Below are 23,230 nucleotides of genomic sequence, written 5' to 3'. Positions count from 1 at the left end.
CCATTGGAAGCAGTTAATCAGGAAGTGTATCTTCATAACTTGAAACAGGAGGAAGCTCAATCGTTCCCAAAAAGTTTCCCTTTTCCCGGATGATGCGAGGAAGTTAATGTGCGCTTGCTTGGATTTTTTGTAACAGTTGACTGTTTCGCCGAATGAAACCGCTGCGAAGGCAGCTGATTTCCAGCTAACTGACAGCTTCAAAAGTTTCCGGTCGGCAGTTTTTCGCAGTTCCAGTTTGACAATGATGCTTGTTATTCGGATCATCATCAAAACGCAATTTCTTTAGAAGTCTAGTCTGTTTTTATTCAGAACGTGACGCAAACGCCATTGAAAATATTTTGGGTATTCTCATCAATTTTAATCATCTTCCAGTGCTTCGTGAACCGCATTGACTTCACTCAGTCAGCTGTGCTGTCATCGTTGACCGGTTCAGTCGGAACTGCTTAGTCTCCCAAGAAGTTCTGGAATTGTATTCCTTTTCCCTTCCGTCGACTGTATCGCTGAAATTATTCCTCCTACTATCGCTAGTATTATTACTCAACTATCCTTCGGCATTTCCTTGTGATTTTGCGTTTAAAAACTATACTTGATTTATTTTATCTCTGGCGGATCCATATTTTTAGTGTAATTTGTAAACAGCAGGTTTGTGATACACTTTATTACACCAAAAAGCACCAATATATGCTTTTTGTTCCCATTTGAAACCGAAAGGTTTTATAATTGCTTTTATAATGGAAAATGGAGTATTTTGTCGTGACATCAATAAAAAATACCGAGCAGGTTGATGATTGACTAGCTGAACAGCTTTATACAGGGAAAGAGTGCTGCATTAAATTAATTTTTAAAACCAGCCCCGTTTTGAATTTATCGTCAGACTTTAGAAGGTTTTTAAAACAGCAAAATGCTGAACTACTTACCAAGAACGTGGTGCACTATTAAATGCTCATTGCTCATTGTCGTTATAAAACCACAATAAATCTGTGTGAAAACCACAAGGCTGCTAAATGGCTACTTGGGATGGATTCATAAGAAGCGGTTATCACAATAGGGGGAGCTTTTCCTTCTTGGTATTAAGCCGAGAATGTTTAATGGAATTTTTCCTGGATGATGGATCATTCTCATCATCCGTGAGCATATAAAATTGATTACTCAAATAAATTTCATCAGTAGGGTGGTCAAGAGATTGCCCCTTTCTTTTTCTTCTCCATATCGACTTCCAAGCAGATTACTATAAGAATCCGAAGGATCGAAGAGGAATTTTCCAAATCGATATGCAAGAAGGATTACCTCGGGTAGGGTAGGCTAGGGTAGGTTTTGGAGATCGGCGTCAATTATCTTAAAGCGGTGATTTTTGACAGATGGGTGTGAGGGGGTATATTTTCATTTATTTCTTCTACAATGATAAAATTGGTTCCCTTGTGGTGTTATATTTATTTCCACCAGTGTACCATTCTGATTCATATTTCGGACCCCTTAATATTTCGGACACTTTATAATTATATCTTTACATTCCTAAATACGATATAAACACTGAATATGTATCCACTTGTTTCTTTAGTAAGCCCGTGGTTTTACAGCCATTATTTATAGATATCACACCTGAATATCTAAAAAATATTAATGCGCTTCTAACATTCTTAAAAAATAAAGTGCCCGAAGCATGAATCACATTTTTTCACCGTGAAAAAAATATGATTCATATTTTGGACAAGACAATTCTATTCATATTTATTCAAAAATTTCATAAGATTACACGACATTAAAGATGAATTCAAATATAACGAAGGTAGAAATAAACGATTAAAATGAGATTATACAGTGATTGCTTTCGCTTAAAAATACATTTACTAAATTGGGTGTCCGAAATTTGAATCTCCTCAAAGGCAAGTGTCCGAAGTTTGAATTTTGACATTTTGTTTTTCGAAAAGCTTTGATAGTCATCTTAGATAGCTCAATTTAAGGGAACTTAAGCAATGCATCGAAGAAACGAAACTAAATAATGTGTTACCATACATTATGTTTGTGTGTCCGAAATATGAATCAGAACGGTATACCTAATTGGCACCAGCTTGCCTTTCGTTTAACAATAAATGGTTTCAAACAAGACACAATGCAATAAATTACCAGAATGTAAAGGGTGTCTCACATCAAATTGCATCACGGAAAACACTGTAGAAAATTACCTAGTTGACAGATCCTTTTCAAACTCCACTCCACCACTCCAGGACAACATTTGAATGCGGCCAGAAGATTGTTTGGCCCTCGTGTTGCTTCAACAGAGGAAGCAGACGCTTCTGTAGACAATCCTTGAGGTAGATCTCTCCGTTTACAGTCCCGGTAATCATGTATTTCTTGGCAAACTTTGAAAGTTTCTGCTTCCTTACTTCCTCCGGAACATCAAACTTGTGCTGGGCGGTCAAGAACAGTAGCCCCAGTTGCTTTTTCTACAGCGTTTTTTCCGTGATGCAATTTGATGTGGGACACCCTTTAGTTGAAAATTATTTAATATTCTTATCTATGAGGCCTACCAAATATGTTTTCTGTCTTCGTTTCTAAAATAATTTTCAAACTTTTTGTTATATCTTTTTCCCATAGGAAGCTGGCGCCATGCTGTCAGTAGTGGGGAGATTAAAACTGACATAATCCATTCTAAGCCACAATTAATTAAAAACTGTGTCCTTGAATGTGTCAGTTTTGATCTCACCACTACTGACAGCATGGTGCATCCTTTCTAAGGGAAAAAGTTATTCAACAAAAATTATGGAGATTTGAAAACAGAAAAAAAAATGGTGGCCAGTTCGATAAAAATAAGAGCTATCACTTGTACCAAAGATTTTTATCGAACAAGGTTATAATTCATTTTTCGGTTTACTGCATACAAAATAAATCACGTTTTTTACTAGCGACATCTTTTGCAAAAAAATCAACCATGCTGTTAATCTATTTGGATTCGAGGACATGCCACCAATGGAATATTGTCGCGCTTATGTTAAATTCTCATTTGGTGACGGTCGAAACGCGCCGCTCATAAGCGCGATGCAACTCCGCCCATAAGGATTATACACAGGTGTGTAACGTAGATAGTATTTTATGGCAGCGGCTTGAGGAGCGAATCCTGGATAAATAGCCGCCGTGTGTTAAATAAATGGGCGCAGTCGTACGGCCATAAACAGAAAGCAGATGGTATAATCCCATTTTGAGAAATTATCCTGCAACACACAAAACCTACTTTGGAGCCAGGGTTGCTTCCACTCACTTGCTATAAAAAATATTTTTCGGAATTATGCAATCATTAGATGTTATAATGATATGTTTTACTAGTAAGTAACAAGAAGAGGGTGTAAAGTATGTGTTTCACTCATAAAACCTGTCAATTTCGCTTTCAGAGCGTCACAATCAGCGATCTTATGATTCGTGAGCGTTCACGAGTCGTAAAATCGCTGATTGTGACGCACTGAAAGCAATATTGACAGATTTTATGTGTCAAACATATACTTCATGACCTCTTCTTGTAACTTACAAGTACTAATTAGCATTATACTATTTCATGATTTCATAATTCCGAAAAACATTTTTTTATAGCAAGTGAGTGAAAGTAACCCTGTTTGGAGCAGAAGGTGTTACACGGTAACTCGCAGCAAGTCAAAATTGAGTCGAACATGCTAATTATAGCGGGAAGTATATGGCTACTGAAAAGTGAGTAGGCGAATTTTTACTCCCTTTTGAGTAAATGACGTTCTCGCGCAGAGTGAGTCAAAACCAATCCGTGATATTTTCAGCCGGGAAGTTTATTTTTTATTTTTTAAATTTGTTTTGATAAAAAATTGAAATTACCTGATCCAGATTCATTTAACTGGAGCTGAAGACTACTGAAAACCGTCTCCGCAAGCAATTCCTACTTACCTTAACACATTTCGGCGAGTGTTTGGCAGACTGAGTGGCTTTTACTCAGTTTTACATTTCTCGTTTACTCAGATTTCGACAACCTAATGCATCAGACGAAATTGAGTACGATCGACTCACCCGGTGAGTAAGCTGAAGTAAGCGTGTAGTGTATAACATTTATGGGGATTTCTGTTGTCTGTACAAAACCGGAAAATGGTGATTTTTTTCGAAATAAGGACCTTTCCTGAATAAATATTAGGTAGATATGTTACCTAAAATTATTACAGAACATCCCTACCAAATATTTTTTCTATTTTCACTGCGATGTTGCCAGCTAACTTTTCGCTAACAAAGTTGCGCCATGCTGTCAGTAGTTGTGATACCAAAACTGACAGCATACAGTGATTCATTACAACTAGTGTCATACAAATTCAGAAAGATCTAGAGTTCAATCTGCCACGACAGAATCGAGAACGGTATTATATCTGTTGCCTCCCACAACTGCTGGTAACCCTGAAGTTCCCCACAAACAAACGATTACTGTTCATGTAACCTGTAACTTACTGTCCATTCCATGGACGAGAGGCGCAAACAGCATTAATATGGGTGTGTTTGTGATGATATGTTCTTGTGTGGTTGGTAGAGGGTGGCGGCAGTTAGGCGGGAAAACATTTTTATATTTTTCCGCTACTCTCGGTACCCACGCAATCCGAAACAAACAGGCAGATGTGTGTAAATAGTGCTTCCACCCGCACTTCCCCGTTAACTCGAGAACGATCCGCGGCTGGTCATTTTTCTTCCCATTTATATTTTTCCTTTTTTTTTGTGAGGATAAGGAGAAAAACCAAATTTTACCACCACCATCAACATCGGCGTTGGAGTAAATAGCAGCGGTTTGACCAACTGCGAAAAATATTTCCACCGGAATATGACCGGTCAGTTGCTTTCGGGATTCGTAACGAAACGGTTTAACCAGCGAAAAGATTCACATACAGAATCAGATATTGACGGGCGCGAGTGAAAGTATTTTTGTGAGAAACAAAAATTGTCGGTGCACATAGCTGGAAATATTTCTAGCCAAAAGTTCTGGAAACAGCAGCAAGTGCAAACATTGGATTTGGATAATTTATAAAGTGATACCATTTCAATAAGTAATGGCAACCATGCACCAGTACCAGAACAGATCACCTGCTTTCGTACACTTTGCGCAGAAAAATGAAAACTATGACGCAGCACAGATATCCTTCCAAGTAAGAACCCTTCTCCAAGTGGTTTGGAACTCTCTTAATGGGATGGTGTAAACGATTACTAGGCAGCACAGTTCAGAAAGTGACGACATAGTGTAAGAATTCAAAACTCAAGACTACATAATTGACGTAATTTCCTGTGGCCCCCACGAACCTAATTACGATAATGTGCCAGTGTCAATCATGAGCAAAACTGCCAAACCCGCGTGAAAAAGTTCTCAATTTAAGCAAAGACTAATGAGTAATGATGACTAACCATCACACTAGCGCTAGCCCTAATTGAGTGCACAACCGATGAGTGATGGTCAATTAAATTTTCTCCAACAGTCTCGTAAAGCTCGTCCTTCAATAAATAAAAAAAAACTGTTTTCCTACGTCAATCGCAGAAAAGCAATGCGCAGATTACTTGTCCCAGCACAAATGAGTAAGACGATGGCCGAACGATGGGCAACGTGGCGAAATCATAAATCATCATTTCCTCGAATATTAAACATAAAATATACCGAAGTGGAGGAAAAGTCAATTTGAATTATCTTTTCCATTCGTCGATTTTTTTTAATTGATGTCTTGTTAGATTGTGTATACCAATAACACACACACACGAAAAACGGACCAACAAGAGGATCCGACAAACCGAAATATGGCTTAAATAATCCATACCACAGCAGGCAGCGGTGATGATTTGGTGCTATGCGTTGCTAAAAATACGCTAATAGAAATTTGCAACAAAAACAGACTCTACAGAGTGGGGGGTGGTCAATAGAAGATATTGCCATCATGGAAAATTCGAGACGAATGTGGGTGCAGGGGAACTTGTAAACGGGGGAAAATTATGTCATCACATTTCGTCTTGTTTGAAACTCTACCTCGCTGGAGTGCTGGAAATACTCATAATTTTTACACGTTAAGCGCGATTTGTGACAGTAGCGATCAACAACAGTAACGGAGATTGTTGCAAAAAATAATTAAGTCACCGACAAACCGACATAAATGACCACCGCAAAAACAACAAAATTTCTGATCATAGCACACTACTGACATCTTGCTCCGTGTTCGTGGGAAATATTTTGCTAAGCCATGGCATGCTAAAGTTGTGAATTGGTCCGTGTCTGATCTATTCTGGACAAATTATTTTTATTTAGATCAAAAAATCTTATGGTTTTGACCGTGACCGGGCTTGACAATCGAGCTTCACACTCTTCTTTATGTTTTTTTTTTAAGAATGTCCTTCGGAAAGTTGTGCGTGGTGTTTGACGGAGTTGACGAATGATGCCAGGAATGTAAAATATTTTTTTCTATTTTAATTTGGATTTTATTTGGAGTTTAGCAACTTGTACATGATTTTTGCTCAACAAAATAAAAACAACCATAAACCAACGACAATATCGATCGCTTAAAACACGCAGTGCACTTAATTTTTCAACTTTCCTTTTTCAAATATAAACAATTAACAACGCCATTGACGTCAACATTGATTCCGACATCACTGCCAGCCAGATTGATGCGATCCTTCTGTCCTTTTTATTCCACGATTGCGACTGTCAAATCGACCAATCAGAAACTGGCTTGGATTTGACAGAAAATTGACTCGAAATCGCTACCCGATTTTCAAGTCCCGTCCCAGGGTTTTGACAGTTCGGATCACTGCACATTTAAATCGACCGTTTACGATTTTCGGGCATAAGTCAGAATTAAGTGCCATGTCGGTTGGTCGGTGATTAAGTTACAAGTTCTAGCGTTTTGCTAGTTGAGATTTTTTTTAGATCTCGAGTAGGCTAATTACACTATCTTTTAGCGTTATGGGTAAATAAAGTCCTTGAGCACATGTTCATGAGTATACATCATGTTTCGGAGACATCGTTTGTCCAAAATTAAAAGCTCAAGGGCTTTGTTTACGCTTTTGATGAAAATATGCGCAGGAAATGATAAAGTCGTAAAAGTGGTAGGGCAGTAGATAAGGAATTAAAGTCACCTTACCGCATCTAAGAACAAAACGATAAAATACATCGATGAAGTTCTGATTTCTAAACTAATATGGTAAACTTACTCACTCTGTCATTGCTTCAATGACTCTTAAATTTCTGTTGATATCGACTTTTGAAGACATCGACGATGGAAATCAGCATTCGAGATACAGATGTGAGGCCACCAATTACGACTACTTATATATCACTTATATATACGAACCCCGTATCACCGGCGTATAACAGATTTTAAGTTAGGATTAAAAAAAATGATTTTAGTGCGTTGAATAATCTGCCGATGCCACATGTACGGTTAAAAATAAATACACTGAAGTCTTTTTTTACACGGTTTTTTTTACGCGGTTTTTTTACACGGTTTTTTTACACGGTTTTCCACGATTTACACGGTACGTTTTTAACGATTTCTCGACAACGATACCACCTATCGACTCGATTCCAATCACATTATCCGTTTCAAGCTATTTGTAATCGAATGGCATACTTAAAAAAAAATCACAATTTTTGGTGTAAATACAGAAATTTTTAAAATATGTCTATATGGACCATATCATGCTTTAATTACAAATGGCATCTAAATCCGATTTTTTAAAAACATTTAAGCATGCGAAAAATCAAAATCTCGTAGGTTTTTTTTTACACGGTTTTTTTTACACGGTACGTATCCCCCGTGTAAAAAAAAACCTGAGTGTACTGAATTTTTAAATATAACATAATTTTGAAGATCTTAGATTTAAAAACAAAATCGTGACTTGACAATTTGAAATGACAATTTTGTTGTTCTTGTACTTGATTTGTTTTCCTTCGATCTTGCTTTTCGTACTGAGTACCAATGCTACCGACGCCATTCAGGCAGCTTCCACACCTGAACCCTACCTATCTACCCATCAACTCATGGACCGGGGACCAACGGCTTTACTTCCCGTGATCAGAGATTTTATGCCTCAGAACATTCCGGCGGCACCGACTGAGATTGAACCCAGGCCCTTTGGGGTGAGAGGCAATTATGCTTACCACTACCCCCACCGGCGCTGCTGGATTCTCTGATTATTTGAGAAAATATATGAAGAATTTTTATGAGCAGTTTTGAGTTTTTAAGAGAATTGTACACGAATAATTCTTTAAAAAAAATCTTATTCGAATTACAACTGAATTTTGGGAAATTTTTCAAGTAATTTGTAAAGAGAGCTATAGGTGAATTCCAAGATAGTTCTGAAGAGACTATTATCGAGAATATGAAGGGGAGATCCTAAAGAGATTCGGAGGAGATTTCAAAGAGGATTAACGCTACGACAAACTTAATGATTATAAGGTAAGTAGTGTCAGGATTGTAACACTACACCTAATAATCACCTACGTGTCAATCAATCAAGTAATCAAAGATAATTCTAAGGAGAACTCCAATGGATTATCGGTAATAATTAAAATTGGATCTAATTTTTAATACAGCTAAAACAATTAAGAGAATTAAAAGATTTTTTTAGGGATCTCCTACGAGGATTATTCACAGGAAAATGTTGAGCATATTTCCAAAGAAATTCTGAGCAGTGCTCCAGGGGATTCTGAAGAAACTTCCATGGAAATTCTAAGGAGAGTTTCGAGAAAATTCCAATAGATTCTGTTAAAGGCATATTCGGACGAATTTTAAGTGAATTCTGAGAAAAACTCTCACGGAATTCTGAGATGAAACAAAATTTAAAGAAAATAATGGAGATAAATTAATGCCACTTCACGCAAGAATTGTAAAGAATACAAAACAGTAAATTTCTATAATGCTTTGTAGGGAATTTACTGGACTGCTGAATGACACAGAACTTTAGAATTCTGCAGACATTTTGGAATGATCCTAATGAAAACCTTGAGCAATAATCAGAGATTAGTTCCGAAGAAATAATTTTGTTAGTTTGGACATTGCAAATTTTTCAAGACCCCATGACATTTTTTCATTGATTAGTTTTCCGTCGATCTTGTTTTCCGCACTATGAACCAATGCTACCGGCGCCAAGGGCAGCTCCCGCACCTGGATCCTACCTATCGACCCATTAACTCATGGACCCGGTGACCAACGAATGCTCACAATGCCAAAATGCCTCAGAAAATCCCGATGGCGCCGACTGGGATTGAACCCAGACCCTTTGGAGTGAGATGCAATCACGCTTACCACTACCCCACTTACACAGGCATTCAATATCCAGGATTGAGATTTATGTTTCAATTATGAAGCTACAAATTTCATTAAGGTGTAACATGTAACTTGAAAAAATATTCTATGCGCCAGACGTAAATTCAATATCCCAGACATGAAGAAATTGTCTAGGTTTTGAGACATAAAACGTCAAGGTTCTAAATGTAGTATAAATATTAAAAATACACCGGTTATTTTTGAAATTTCAAAGTATAGGAAAAAATTACGCGTCTGAGGCTTAAACATTGTTTAGGATTCACACTGAGATAATTAAGGAAACTTATCACGATCTTGGACTTGACACATTTTCGAATCTCTGGGACGTTGCCATTTTTTTTTAGATATTATACTTTATTCTTTTTATTTCATACTCAGGAAAGGTTAAGAATTTCAAGCTGCAATTTCAGGCGGGATGTCCGAAGCGAAAATGTTATACAATATAGGCCCAAGAATGCTACCCTGAGTAACTCTTGCTCTAACAGGTAGTTGATCAGATTTGGAGTTTTGATAATTTACCTGCAGAGTTCTGTCAGTTAAATAATTTTGAACTAATTTCATAATATAAAGTGCAAAATTAAACTTTTTCAATTTAGCAATCAAACCTTCATGCCAAACACTGTCGAATGCTTTTTCTATGTCTAGAAGAGCAACTCCAGTTGAGAAGCCTTCAGATTTGCTTGAACGAATTAAACTGGTAACTTTTAAGAGTTGATGAGTAGTTGAATGCCCATGGCGAAATCCAAACTGCTCATCTGCAAAAATTGAGTTCGTATTGATGTGAAGCATCATTCTATTTAAAATTATCTTTTCAAAAAGTTTACTTATTGAAGAAAGCAAACTTATTGGACGGTAGCTAGAAGCTTCAGCTGGATTTTTATCCGGCTTCAAAATTGAAACAACTTTTGCATTTTTCCATTTATCAGGAAAGCACAGACAAACAGACATAACACCTTGAATATTTCTCACTGAAAAACATCGTCGGTAATACATTACCGCCATCTGTTGAATACACTGTGGTGGGTAGTACACTGAACAGATGGCGGTAGTGTGTAAACGTCAAACACAAGGGAATTGATTATGCGCGCCACAAGTAGCGGTACTACCAACTACGATACTTTTAAATTGACCGTTAAATGCTAGTTCGATGAACAACAAAAAATCTAATCCCCCAGGAATCATCCGAGAAACCTGATTCTCAATAGGACTAGTAAGACCCAAACCGAAATTATGGGAACTCTCGAATTGCTTAGTAAGTTTCTGAGCTTTTTCCAAATTTGTGATCAAAATTTTACCACCTTCTTTAACCGCTGGAATAGGCTTTTGAGGTTTTTTTTTTTAATTTTGTGAGTTTCCAAAAGGATTTGGAACTCGAGTCTAATTTAGAAACATAATTTTCAAAAGTTTTGTTTCTCAGGGCAGAGAATCGCTTTTTAATTTGTTTTTGCAAATCCCGCCAGATAACTTTCATGGTAGGATCGCGTGTTCTTTGATATTGTCTCCAACGGACATTTATAAGATGGATCAAGAGCTGAAGATCGTCGTCTATTATAATTGAATCGAATTTAACCTCACATGTTGGTACTGAGGCAGCTCTTGCTGCAACTATAGAAGTAGTCAGAGATTCAAGAGCATAATTAATTTCATCTTTGGTTTGCAAAGGAATGTTTGGATCGAAGTTATATTCCATAAATGTTCGATATTACTCCCAACAACCTCTATGGTAATTGAAAGTAGAGCTGTTGGGATAAGAAATTATTTCTTGGGATATTTCAAAAGTGACTGGAAGGTGATCAGAACCGAAGTCAGCATGGGTAACCAATTGGCTACAAAGTTGACATGAATCAGTTAAGACCAAATCAATAGTTGAGGGATTTCGTGCTGAAGATAAGCATGTTGGGCTGTTTGGATATTGAATAGTGTAATAACCTGCAGAACAATCATCAAACAGAATATTACCATTGGAATTGCTTTGAGCATTATTCCTTGAGCAGTGTTTTGCATTAAAATCATCAATACAATAAAAAATTTAGACCTATGACGGGTAAGTTTTTGAAGGTCACCCTTGAGAAAATTCTTTTGCTGGTCACGCATTGGAATGGCAAATAAGCAGCAATAAACGTAAGTTGTCCAAATTTTTTTCTTAACAGAAACTTCCATAGTTTCACAAGCTTTGGTTTCAAATGAAGAAAGAATTTTATGATTGATTCGTCTATGAACAATGATGGCAACGGCACCACAGGGTCCATCAAAACGATCATTTCTATAAATGAAATAATTTGCGTCCCTTTTAACCTTATGGTCCCTTTTCACCTTATACCCCGTTCACATTACAGCCTATATCACGTAATATAGGCTGTCTTGCAATGAGCACTCATACATAGGATTTCCAGTGAAAACTAGATGTATGAGTGCTCATTGCAAGACAGCTACATCACGTGATATACGCTGTAATGTGAACGGGGTATTATGGAACGTTCCACTTATAACGGAAATATGCACGTTATGAACTCTCAAAAAGTTAAATAGCTCGTCCTCATTATCTTTAAGAGATCGAGCATTCCAATTTAAAATATTGAATGATTTAAACTCCATTGCTGAATTTCAAAGTTCAATGACAATATTGTTCGTAAATTTTACTCCGGTTTGAATAGCATCAAACATGGAGTTAGTTTTTAACATATCAGTAATCATGTCAATTAATGATTTCTGTAAAAAATCCATTTCAGAAGCAGTAATGCTTCCTGGTTAAAAATCTATATTTTTAGTGAATACATACATAGAAGAACTATTTCCAAAGCGAATGATACACCAAGGACTAACATCAGCCTATAATCAACTGAGATATGTCCATTTCCCTTTCAAAGGGGCCTCCCTTAGCTCAGTCGGTAAAGGCGCAGCTACAAAGCAAGACCATGCTGGAGGTGGCTGGGTTCAATTCCCGGTCCGGTCTAGGAATTTTTCGGGTTGGAAAATTTCTCGACTTCCCTGGGCATAGAAGTATGATTGGACTTGCCACACAATTATACCAATGCAAAATGGTACAGGCATCGAAAGCTCTCAATTAATAACTGTGGAAATGCATCTAGAACACTAAGCTGAGAGCACGCAATAAGCTAATATGCGATATGCAATAAGCTTGAAATGCGAAGAAGAAGAAGAAGAATGTCCATTTCCCTGGAATTGGTTCTGATGGAGGGCAAGCTTGGCATACACAGCCTATTCATGAAAAAGCATGAAGACAGAGCTGTCGCACGGCATGTTTTGAGCGATTAAAAGATCTGACCGCATTTAAAACCCTCCAACGGGAATAAAGCATGGTCCACTTAGTAATCGAAGAACATCATTTGGATCTATTTAGGATTTGAATTAAGGGATTTGAAAACGGTTTTCACTCAAGTGAATACTATTCCTTATATTTTAAGAAAAGAATACGAAACGAATTATTCATAGCGGTCTCGAAGGAATTCTCGAACTTTTGCCGTAATACGACCCATCGAGCGGCGCACAACGGTCTCGTCTACTGTTTTGGCGATTTTATTGCACCAATTTTCCATCTGAGTTGCCGTTTGGATGACTGTACCTTTTACCTTCAGTTTCCTCTTCATAATTGCCCAGTAGTTTTCAATGGGCCTCAATTGGGCGGATTCCGTTGTCACTGTACCATTGTTGTATTTCCCGACTGTAGTGACAACTCGCAATATCCGACCAAAATGTCACCGGACCATCATTTGACTGGATGAAGGGTAGAATTCGCTTCTGGGGACATTCGGTTTTGTAAGCCTCCGAGTTTGTTATTTTCTCAGTGACGAAAACCTTTGTCTTCTAACCGCAGCTGTAAATTCCCTGCTAGACCTTTACATAGGTTTCATCATCCATAAGTATGCACCCACCGGACTTGATCAGCAGGTTGTCATACAGCTTTCGAGCATGTGTTCTAGCTAGAATATCGTGCTTGAGTGATCGATTTGGTAGCGAATTCGCTGCACTGTACTACGGGCGGCATCATAATACTTTTTACTCAAATCGCGATCGGATTTACCTGGGTTGCTTCTGTTGGACCTCACAACCTCTCCATGGAGCTGACGGTTGACAGTTCCAATCCCGCGTTTCCTTTGAGACTTCCGATTCGCCGTCAAGGTTTCCTGTACGTTTTGAGCACGTGCCATTCGGTGTTTCTAGGGAAATTCAACACTTTAGGCATCTTGGACGCGGACCACGAGGGATTTTCCATGTGACTGTGCACGTTTTTTTTCTACGCTCCTCTCGCGTGGTGACTGTCTCCCAAACCTGAGCGTTTTATGAACTGAAAAATTACACTGTTATTGTTATTGTTGTTGTTGTCAACAAATAGACGTCAAAGGCTTCTGAAAAGGTCTATTCATGAAAAATATATGGAGAATAGGCTGTCGCACGGCATGCTGTGGTGTAACATGTTGAATGAAAGGCACAAAACTCGAGTTCATTTTAGAGCTTCGAAAATGTAGAACCCTGGACTTCCCACGTAATCACGAAGGGGGGTTTATATCAGCCGTACATCCGATTTATATTGCCGGGTGTGTTGGTTACTTGGGTTATCTGTTTCACATCCTGAGTCAACCGATAAAATTTTCCGACGGCAGTAACTTCCTATATGGATACTAGACTGATGCAAAATGTCTAAATTGTGTTCTGATTAGCCTACCAAAATTTTTACTCATTTATTAATAAACTGCCTTGGCACAAACCTTATGAAGTTTATATGGAAATTACTATTGCAAAACTAATTTTTTTGATCATATCTATATAAAAGTTCACCATTTCACTCTGCTTTTAAAAATGATAGCTATGCTTGTAGGAAACTTTCTCAGCTACAACGTTGCCAAAGACCACTTTTCGATCAAATGTAAGGAACATAAGTTATAAATGCTTCAAGTCACTGATGTCTTATGATTATGCTCAATCAACTCTTCAACAGGCAACATTGGTCTTTCTGGCGCGTAGAATAGGGCGCAAAAATCATGGCTACTATGTCACACTGCAGAATGCAGTGTTGCCCACAAAACAGTTGCTTGGTCATGCTATAAGATTATCAATCTCTTAAACAATTAATAACTATTTAATTTGACGTTTGGCTGAAAAACGAAATTGTAAAAAGTTGTAGCTGATAACATTCACCATAACAATAAATATAGAACTTTTTAACAGTGCAATATGGAAAAATCTTAGATGACAATCAGCAAAAAGTTTGGTTTTTCCATAGTAATTTCCATACAAACTTCAAATGGTTTGTTTATGCCAAATCAGCTTCTTACCAAATGAGTTTAAATTTTGGGTTGCTAATCAGGACCCAATTTGAAACCGTTCGAGTACTATGAAGCGAACATTTCAAATTTTGCATCAGTCTAATGGATACCTATTCATAATAATAAATAGCTGTGCCTATATGAGGTGATATATTTTTATGCACTGAGTTAAAACCCAGAACGGACAAAAGTATATTATCTCGCCGTTTTCCTCACATGGTGAAAAACAAAGAAGCTGTTGAAAGATTTTTCAAAATGAATGAATTTTTTCTAAACAAAAAGCATATAAAAGGTCCATGTTTTAACTACAAATGAAGAAAATTCTAACTTCTCAAGTTAATTGTATTTTTTTAAATTTCAGTTTCAAAAAAGATACTCCAAAAAGAGGTGTATTTATAAAACTGCTGAAACTTCCTACAGGTTCTGCCGATCTGCTCAAAATGATACCGATAAGTCTTGATCAACTAACAGTCAAGATTTCAGACAATTTAATAAACATCCTGAAAAGTTACAGTTTTTTACATTCTTTTTAAGTGAAAAAAAATCACTTTTGCCCGGTACTGGACGATTTATTTGTCGGTATCTATGTACGTATATCATCAAACCAGCGTTGATATACATACATTCCGGTGAATTAGGAGGTCAATCCGGTCGTGACATTTTCATGTGATATAGGCAATACACACGGAAAAAGAACTCCACAAATCGAAAATCCGGAATCAACATGTTTACATTACCTTCGATCGAAACCCTGGCAAAAACATCACGTTCACGAGATTCCTACCCCAGCACGGCCGACCGGCCGGCCAATCGATGCTGATGATACGCATTAATCCAAATAAACATCGGAGCCGCGGTGGTAAACAAATCCGCCTTCGTCGTTGATATGGTACGCTTTTAGAAGTCTATAAAAACACCTCACTTTCATTGGCGTTGCTGCGGGTCCTATTCTACACGCAAACACTAATCAGGTGATAGATTAATTTGGACTGCCTCTGAACATTCTGCTCTCAGAACCCCCCCTTAGCCACCGACTTTACTGATAGACGCACTATTGCTCTGTCGCGGCAATGACACAGATACTTCTCATAAGTCGCCGACTAAAATACCTCTAAATTACAGACTACAGACGGTTTGCCGGTTCTAAAATAAAAATATTTTCTCTACAAGAATAAACATACAACCATTCGCTGCTTTTGTTCTTCGGATTTTTGTTTTCTGTGAATGGTTGGTAGCAGGGTCCAAAAATAAATTTTGTGAAAGATGTCTTACTATGACGCGCATTCATACGGTTTTCCCATATCCCTTATCGGATTGAAACGCAATGGAATTCAATGATCTGCAAAATCTTCTCGACGAATTAATTTGTAAAATTTCGCATGTTTATATCCCGTCTCAACGAGCGCTGCCGCACCATTCGCTGAGTGTCCTATTTTTAGAAAGAAGAATAATTTACATAACGAAAGCGATATTTAAACAAATATCGGTGTCTGTCGGGAAAAAAAATAAAGAAAATCGCCACATCTCCGCTCATGGCTCATCCCGTTTGCTCTCAAGAGGTGATTCTTGAGTGGGGTCGATGTGGCTCTGACTCAATCGAAGAAAATTTCCCGAACAACCACCCTTGCCTGTTTTTTTTTGAGACATTATAAGAAGTAATCATCACACCATCTCGGAACGAAATTCTTGACCACCACCAGCTGTGACTTGCATCGAGATACCAAAAAAAATGAACATGTGTGATTTACAATTTTTTGTGTTTTGTGTTTTTTCTCTTTCTCTCTCTACTCAATCCCATTCCAGCCATACCGTACTACACCGCTAGTCCTTCCCGGTGCCAAGGTACCGAAAAAGGATGCTCTACCAACAGAATCCTACCTCAGACACCACCCCAATCCAGCAATGCGCGCACCTCCAGTACATGACTTCACAGATTCACTGTTGAGACAGAAGGTAATCTTCTATAGAGAAAAAAACGACCTTGATCCAATCACAATCCAGAACCGGAACAAATAATTTCAAATTGTTTTCTTCGAATCTTTTCTGAATTTTTACACACACACACATACACTCTCGTAATCCAAACCAACCATTGCTATTGTTCGACGACTCTGCAAACCGCAAACACTTCAAATCTAGGCCGCCGAGACTATTATTCATCGTGTCGTAGGAGAAGAAATACCCAGCGGTCCAAAGGTTTATTCCGATCGTTCCCGACTCGCAATGTCGATTGGTTGCGTGTTGTTTTGAATTTTGTTTACTTTTCTGCACAACAATTTCCTTCCTGTACTCTATAATCTCAATGCTTTCTTTACCTTGAAAAAAAAAATCAAAGACCCAACGACTATACAATACAGTCAATGCCGATCCACCGTACTACCGGCGTGGATGTCTCCCGTTCGATCGCTACAAACCCACAACATGTACTCTTCCACTTGCGTTCTTTTTTCATGCTTTCAGATTACACAAAATCCATACGCTATATAGTTCATGTTTGTTTCTAATGTTTTCCGAAAGAAAAGCCGTGTTTGTTTACTTTTTGTGTTGAACTTAATTTGTCTTTCGCTGTATATTCTACATTTGCCAAGTTTAACGTTTGTTTTCGTACTTTTGGCCTTTGGTACGTTTCAAATGGACGAATAAAAAAAAAGAACAACAATTCAACAAAGTTACATTTCAACTGACCTGATTTTCAATATTTTTTTCCGTTTTACCTCTTCCGATGAAATAAAAACCAAAACGCACCCACCGGATCCAGATTGTCCACAAGCAGTTCAACTCACCGATCGGATTGTACTCGGATAGCAACATTGAGCACACCGTCAGAGCAGCTGCCCCACAGCCCCAAGCCGTGCCGTAAGTTATCGTTTTATGAAAAAAATATCTTTAACCACACACCAAATACGATACTCAATCTGGAAAAAGTTGATCAAATTCAAGAAAAAGTGTACTGAAAACGAGAGCAACGAAATAGGAAAATACAAGAAGTGTTGTGATCGGCCATGTATAATGTGAAGGAGCAGTTCCACGCCAAATGACGAATCGGAAAAAACGCGACCTACTCCGAATTGCATAAAACTTTGCATAATTGTGTGTTATGAGCAGTGATGTGCACTGTCATAACGGTTATTGTACCTTGACGGTCATCCTCGCATAACCGTCACATATCAAAAATGGCGGTCAACTAGCATATCACTTGGAAACATCTCTACTTCACTAAACCGTCTGCATAAAAGCCATCCATGACAGTTAGATTAATTGACAAGGAGAGAGTAGCAAACTCATTCACTCACTGATCATCTCTGTTGGGCATTTATAAGAGGGAAGTGAGAATAATGCTCGCTTATTTTCCTGTTCTTGCTGAAAGTTGTTAAGTTCAGAACATACGAAACATTTTGAAGAAAACGTTCGATTTTCATTTTCCGTGTAACAAATAAATAAGTGGGAGTTGTTACGTTACAATGTAGAAAAATACCCGTTTATCTTAAAAAATGCCATTTCTTAACATGCAAATTAAAGCCACTTTCATTTTTATGTTCCATCAGCAATATCAATTCTCTTCTACGTACGCGTCATTGTGTACGATGCTTATTAAATCTCAAAACTGACACAACTCACAATTGACAAGCCTACGAGAATTTTACTGTCAAAACAAATATATTTTCAACGTGGTTACGTTTCGTGCAAAAAGTGAAGTGAAAAGTCTTAAATTTTTGAATTGCTCCGAAAAATGGCAAGGACCATCATGGAACCAACAGCTGGAGCCTTCAACAAAATCAATGCGAAACCGAACTTTTTGTCAGTACGAACCTCAACCTGAGCTGGGTTTTAAAAGCAAATGAACAAACTAATGTATGTCAAAAAACAAGCAGATCCAATCTTGATACCCGATCCAGGTTGGAACAGAATAATAAACGGATTCGCTATTAATTTTAGCGAATATTTATTGAAATACAATGCGTTTCCTTACGGACTTCAAAGTAACGATTTGAAGTTTTCTTTGTTGATGGATACCAACGGTTGCTTTGATTGTTGAAACCTCAAGTGAAGAAACTGTGTATTTATAATGCACCGTGCAATAATTCAAGACCAACAATTGCAAAGGCCTCAACTCCATTTTGTAAACAAACCTTGTAACGCTAATTTGTCGCGAACCGACGTCCACCAACGCAAACCAACAAAATTAACAGATAAGAGAAATTATCCTTTTCCCGATTGTGTTTTAGCGAAGACTACAAATCAAGAAGACTGGCAACTCTTCCAAAAATCAGGAGACAGTAACGGCAACGACTCTTTTGAGCAAAAGTGGAACCTGTGTATGATGGTGTGTGTGTTAATTCACGAGTGCATTCACACACATAGGTAGAAATAATTAGCTGTCAATTATTGGTTTTGTTACGATTATCGTAAAAAGTGAAACGTTTCTTTCTTTGCTTTATGCTGACAACGAGTTAAAAATCCAGCTGAAATTGAAATTAAATAAATTTGTTTTGAAAATTAAAACTATGGCAATGATGCCATTCACAATGATGGTGGGACCTTCCTCGATCATTAATTTGCTATCTCACAATTATCTTCCACTTTTCCTAAGCCCTTTAATGCATTTATGGGCATTCGTATGGTGCATTAGTAAAATGCATGCCCGTTCTGCATGGCTTTGGCACCTGGCCACAACGCACACTGGGCAAAAATTGACAAAACCGCGACTAAATTGAATATATCGGCTGCCAAACGGTTTCAGTCAACATGTTATACATATTCTCAAAGGAAAAATTCTGCTGAATCGATTGGCGGTGGTCTCGTTGGAGACTTTTGCGTACGGAGATAGAGGGCCGGGATCAACCCGGATTCCCGGTAAAGTAGGAAATGCCACTATCTATCGACATAATTTTACACTTTACTTAACGTATATTACTGAAATTTGATAGTACTAAGTATATATGGTGTAAAGACACCAAATACGCCCTCAGATAAACTCAACTGGCCTAAAGGAGGATCCGGAACGACCGATAAAGTGGCCACATTATAAAAATGACCCTAGAGCCAACGGGGGGAGTTAAGTTGTGACGCTCGGCAACTTGGCACAGTACTCGCTGACCATTTGAATGTCACTGACCAATCCGACACTGTTGTTATCATTCTCTGGAAGGGGTTGGTCGATTCCAAGAATTTTTAAAGCATACAGAGGATCACTATACGGTGGTTTCATGTTCTGACAACATCTAAAATGGAAATATGTTCCGTTTGAGATTGTAGTCCTTCAATCTTTCATTTTCATTTTCTCCCACATTAGATCCTGCTACGCCTTCCGTTGGATCGTGATGTAGGTCTAGATGTAGGTACCGGATCTTTATTAATTTTGAATCCTTGAATTTTCAGCAGCTTTCGAATGACGGTAGTTCACTCAACGGAGGTGGAAGCCGCCAATTCCTTATATTTGATTGCTTTCTACAGGCAAAGTAAACAATATTTCGGTTCATCGTACACAAGTAAAAGTTACTTTCACTAGGTATCGATCCGAGTTTCAATCCTCTATTTGATCCACCATGACAAATTTTTCGGTTTGGAGTTGGAAAACCACCGGCTTGTTGTGATTAGGATACAAATTGCCGTGAAATTTTGTAGGGCAAAACAAAAACAACAACGAGTACCGTGTTATGATTATTCGTTTCGGTGACATTAGGTCACACACACAGTCACTGTTAATGAGCAGTCTCACTAACACTTGTGCTTCAAAGTTCCACCTTTGATTGTCAGAGGTGCTGTTATCAGTGACGTTCGACATTTGTATGGGAGAAGGGAACAGTTGTCAGTCTTCTAGATTTGTAGTCTTCGGTTTTAGGTTTGTGAATGTAAGTTTCGTTTCGCGAGAAAATGGCAATGTTTGTTTACAAAATGGAATTGAAGCTTTTTCAATTGTTGGTCTTAAATTGTGGAAGCATTAAAGAGGGATGGGGTGCTTGCTATTTTCTAACGATATCTTTACTAAAGAGGGACATATCAGGCGTAACATTTAATAACGGCACAAAAACTTTTGTAAACAAAAGTTATAAGGCCCTTTACACGCGAACCGAAAGATGTTAGTGGTATTGCGAATGAGTGAGAAAAGCAAAACAACGATATCTCACGGTTTTGGGGGCGACCCCGGCGTAGGGGTTAACATCCATACCTCTCACGCCAAAGTCACGAGTTCAAATCTCACCCCCGGACAAGTCACGAATGACCCAAGAGTGTTAAAGTGACTATAACAATAATAAAAAAAAAATATCTCACGGTTGTTGCGTCATCCTGGTGAGAAGTTTTACGGAGAGAGGGTTCTCAGTTGTTTTGATTGTTACCCGTAGGAATCTCTTTTGTCAATCTAAAGCGGCCAGTACCGCGATGCACTGGTTATGAGCAATCATTCCCATTTTGGATCTTCTTTTTTTCCAAAATGGCGTCTTTGAACATTTTCAATAAATTGTAGCACGGAAACGACACGCAATGACGTCTGAGAAAAAGTTATAGGGAAAAATGAAATCTTGCTGAAAAAAATTATACACGATATTAATTTGGAAATTTGAGTAAAAATTCAAAACAGTACATTTTAAAAAAGTAGGGGAAATGGCTCTAATGTTGGCCTATGGGTCTAATATTGGGCCCATCGCTAAAAAGCTTCTATTTATCAATTTTATCTAGATGAACGCGTCATTGGGACGGTACTAATGGATATTTTTGGTCGCTATTGAAAATTTAGTCGTTTGCTGAATTTATGTATGGGCCCAAATTAGGGGCACTTAGACCGACATTACATCCATTTCCCCTATATCTTCATTTTTTTTTAATTTATTAAAAAATAAAAGCTCACAAAAAATGCAAACTTTTGTAATATGTAAACCATGGACACTTGCAAATTTACAAAAATCGTAGAACAAGAATTTTTGGTAAATTAATTGAACTTTTTGCTAGTTGGTTTTATTATGTATATAAAAATAGTATATAATATAAAAATTTAAAATTTACTTTCTAAGATATTTCAGTATTCATAACTTTTTTTGAAATTTTTACTAAAAATTACAAAAAAAAAATTACCGTGTATATTTTTCCCAGATAGACTTTTCTCAACAACTTTGTCTCAGACTAAATTTCGATCAATTTTCGTGCTACAATTAATTGAAAAATCAGTGTCAACATTTCAAGAGGCGTGATTGCTTTTGTAAACAATGGCTTCAGACTTCGATTTATCGCAAATAAACGCTCACCCCTCCAAGTTAACAATGCTAGCTAGTAGAGGAAACATTCCTCTACCTGTTGATGTCATTAATTTTTATGAGTGAGCTTTTATTCGCAAGGAATCGATAGCTTAAGCCATTGTTTACAAATGCAATTACGCCCCTTTAGAATGTTGGCTTTGAAATGTCAAAGACGCCAATTTGAAGGAAAAAAAATGCAAGATCCAAAATGGCAGACTTTTAGTAAAAATGTGGATGATGATTGTTGTTGTTTCTTTATTAAGAAGACTTTCAGCTCAAGACTGGTTCGTCTCCGACTGTGAATGATGGCCCCTAACAAACAATTATGCATAGTGCAAATCGGAGAAGTTCGAGTCAAAAATTATGTTTTTTTTATTGTATTTGGCTTGGAATTGCTCGAATGTGAAGAGAAATGCGCAATGAAGAGGGAGGGTGATTTGAGCTGGCTAAGAAAGGCCGAGATCTCAATTGTTTTCTTTGCTAAATAGGTACGAGAATATTGATATTATTGAAGCCTACGGATTTTTTTTTCAAAGGCCATCTAGAATGTTTCTCAGAGTTCCAGAGCTGGAGACCTTTCTAAAGTCAGAATAATTTTATTTCTTCAACTTAGGAGTTGCTTTCTACTCAAAAAATGTTTCATAAGCCCCGCCCCAATAAGAGAAAAGCCTGGAAATCCTGTTAGGGACCGGGCATATGAAGTATTTTTGGTGTAGGGTATGCATAAAAGGAGGGACTTTCAGTTGGAATCTAAAAGCATAATAACGGTAACGTCCGGTTTTTCAGCGCTAGACTGAAATTTAATTCTGAAATCTGTGAAAGGGAAAACAACAGAAACGCCTCGTTTTCTCATGTAAATATGGATGCGCGTTAGACTGATGTAAAATTTTAAATTTTAGCTCCATGGTGCTCAAACGGTGCCAAATTGAGTCCTGATTAGCCTCCCTAAAATTGAACTAATTAATAAAAAAAACTGACTTGGCACAAACCTGAAGACCCCCTTTCGAGTAAATGTAGGAAACAAAAGTTATTAAGTATTCAAGTCACTAATGTCTTATGATTATGCTCAATCAACTGTTCAGCAGGTAACATCGATATTTTTGGCGCGTAGAATATAACACAACAATCATGGCACAATACAGTGTTGCCCACAAAACAGCTGCTTGATCATGCCATAAGATTGGTAAATCTCTTAAACAATCAATAACTATTTAATTTTACGTAGGGTAGAGCGCTACTTCGTCGTAATCGCCCATTTCCGTTCTATTGATCAGAAAAGATCAATAATATCAATGATTTCACCGTGCTTTAATCAATAATAGGTTTGTTCCGATGCGTTAATTCATTAGCTACAACATAAATCCTGTTAGAGTGCATTGTATGAATATTTACGCTCATTGTTCTCAAAACAAAAGAA

At 37.6% G+C, this 23,230-nt stretch overlaps 1 protein-coding gene across 5 annotated transcripts in view; it reads left to right on the top strand.

Moving 5' to 3' along the window:
• The window catches only part of Zasp66 (PDZ_signaling and DUF4749 domain-containing protein Zasp66), a 115,343-nt gene that overhangs the window by 83,807 nt on the left and 8,306 nt on the right, over positions 1 to 23,230 (top strand). For 3 of the 5 annotated variants that reach the window (XM_065224688.1, XM_065224687.1, XM_065224686.1), the window contains 3 exons: positions 16,385 to 16,534; positions 16,721 to 16,777; positions 17,340 to 17,437. In XM_065224688.1, coding sequence (XP_065080760.1) covers positions 16,385 to 16,534; positions 16,721 to 16,777; positions 17,340 to 17,437 — 305 coding nt within the window. The remainder of the gene's footprint in view (positions 1 to 16,384; positions 16,535 to 16,720; positions 16,778 to 17,339; positions 17,438 to 23,230) is intronic. The other 2 variants (XM_065224689.1, XM_065224690.1) reach the window with 2 other exon arrangements.

The sequence above is a fragment of the Ochlerotatus camptorhynchus genome, unplaced genomic scaffold (assembly GCF_037179485.1).
Source record: "Ochlerotatus camptorhynchus isolate MF236.1 unplaced genomic scaffold, CSIRO-AGI_Acam_v1.1 ptg000213l, whole genome shotgun sequence".
NCBI classification, from domain to species: domain Eukaryota; kingdom Metazoa; phylum Arthropoda; class Insecta; order Diptera; family Culicidae; genus Ochlerotatus; species Ochlerotatus camptorhynchus.
The sequence above is the reverse complement of the archived record's forward strand: the minus strand, read 5'-3'. Positions and strand labels throughout refer to the sequence as shown.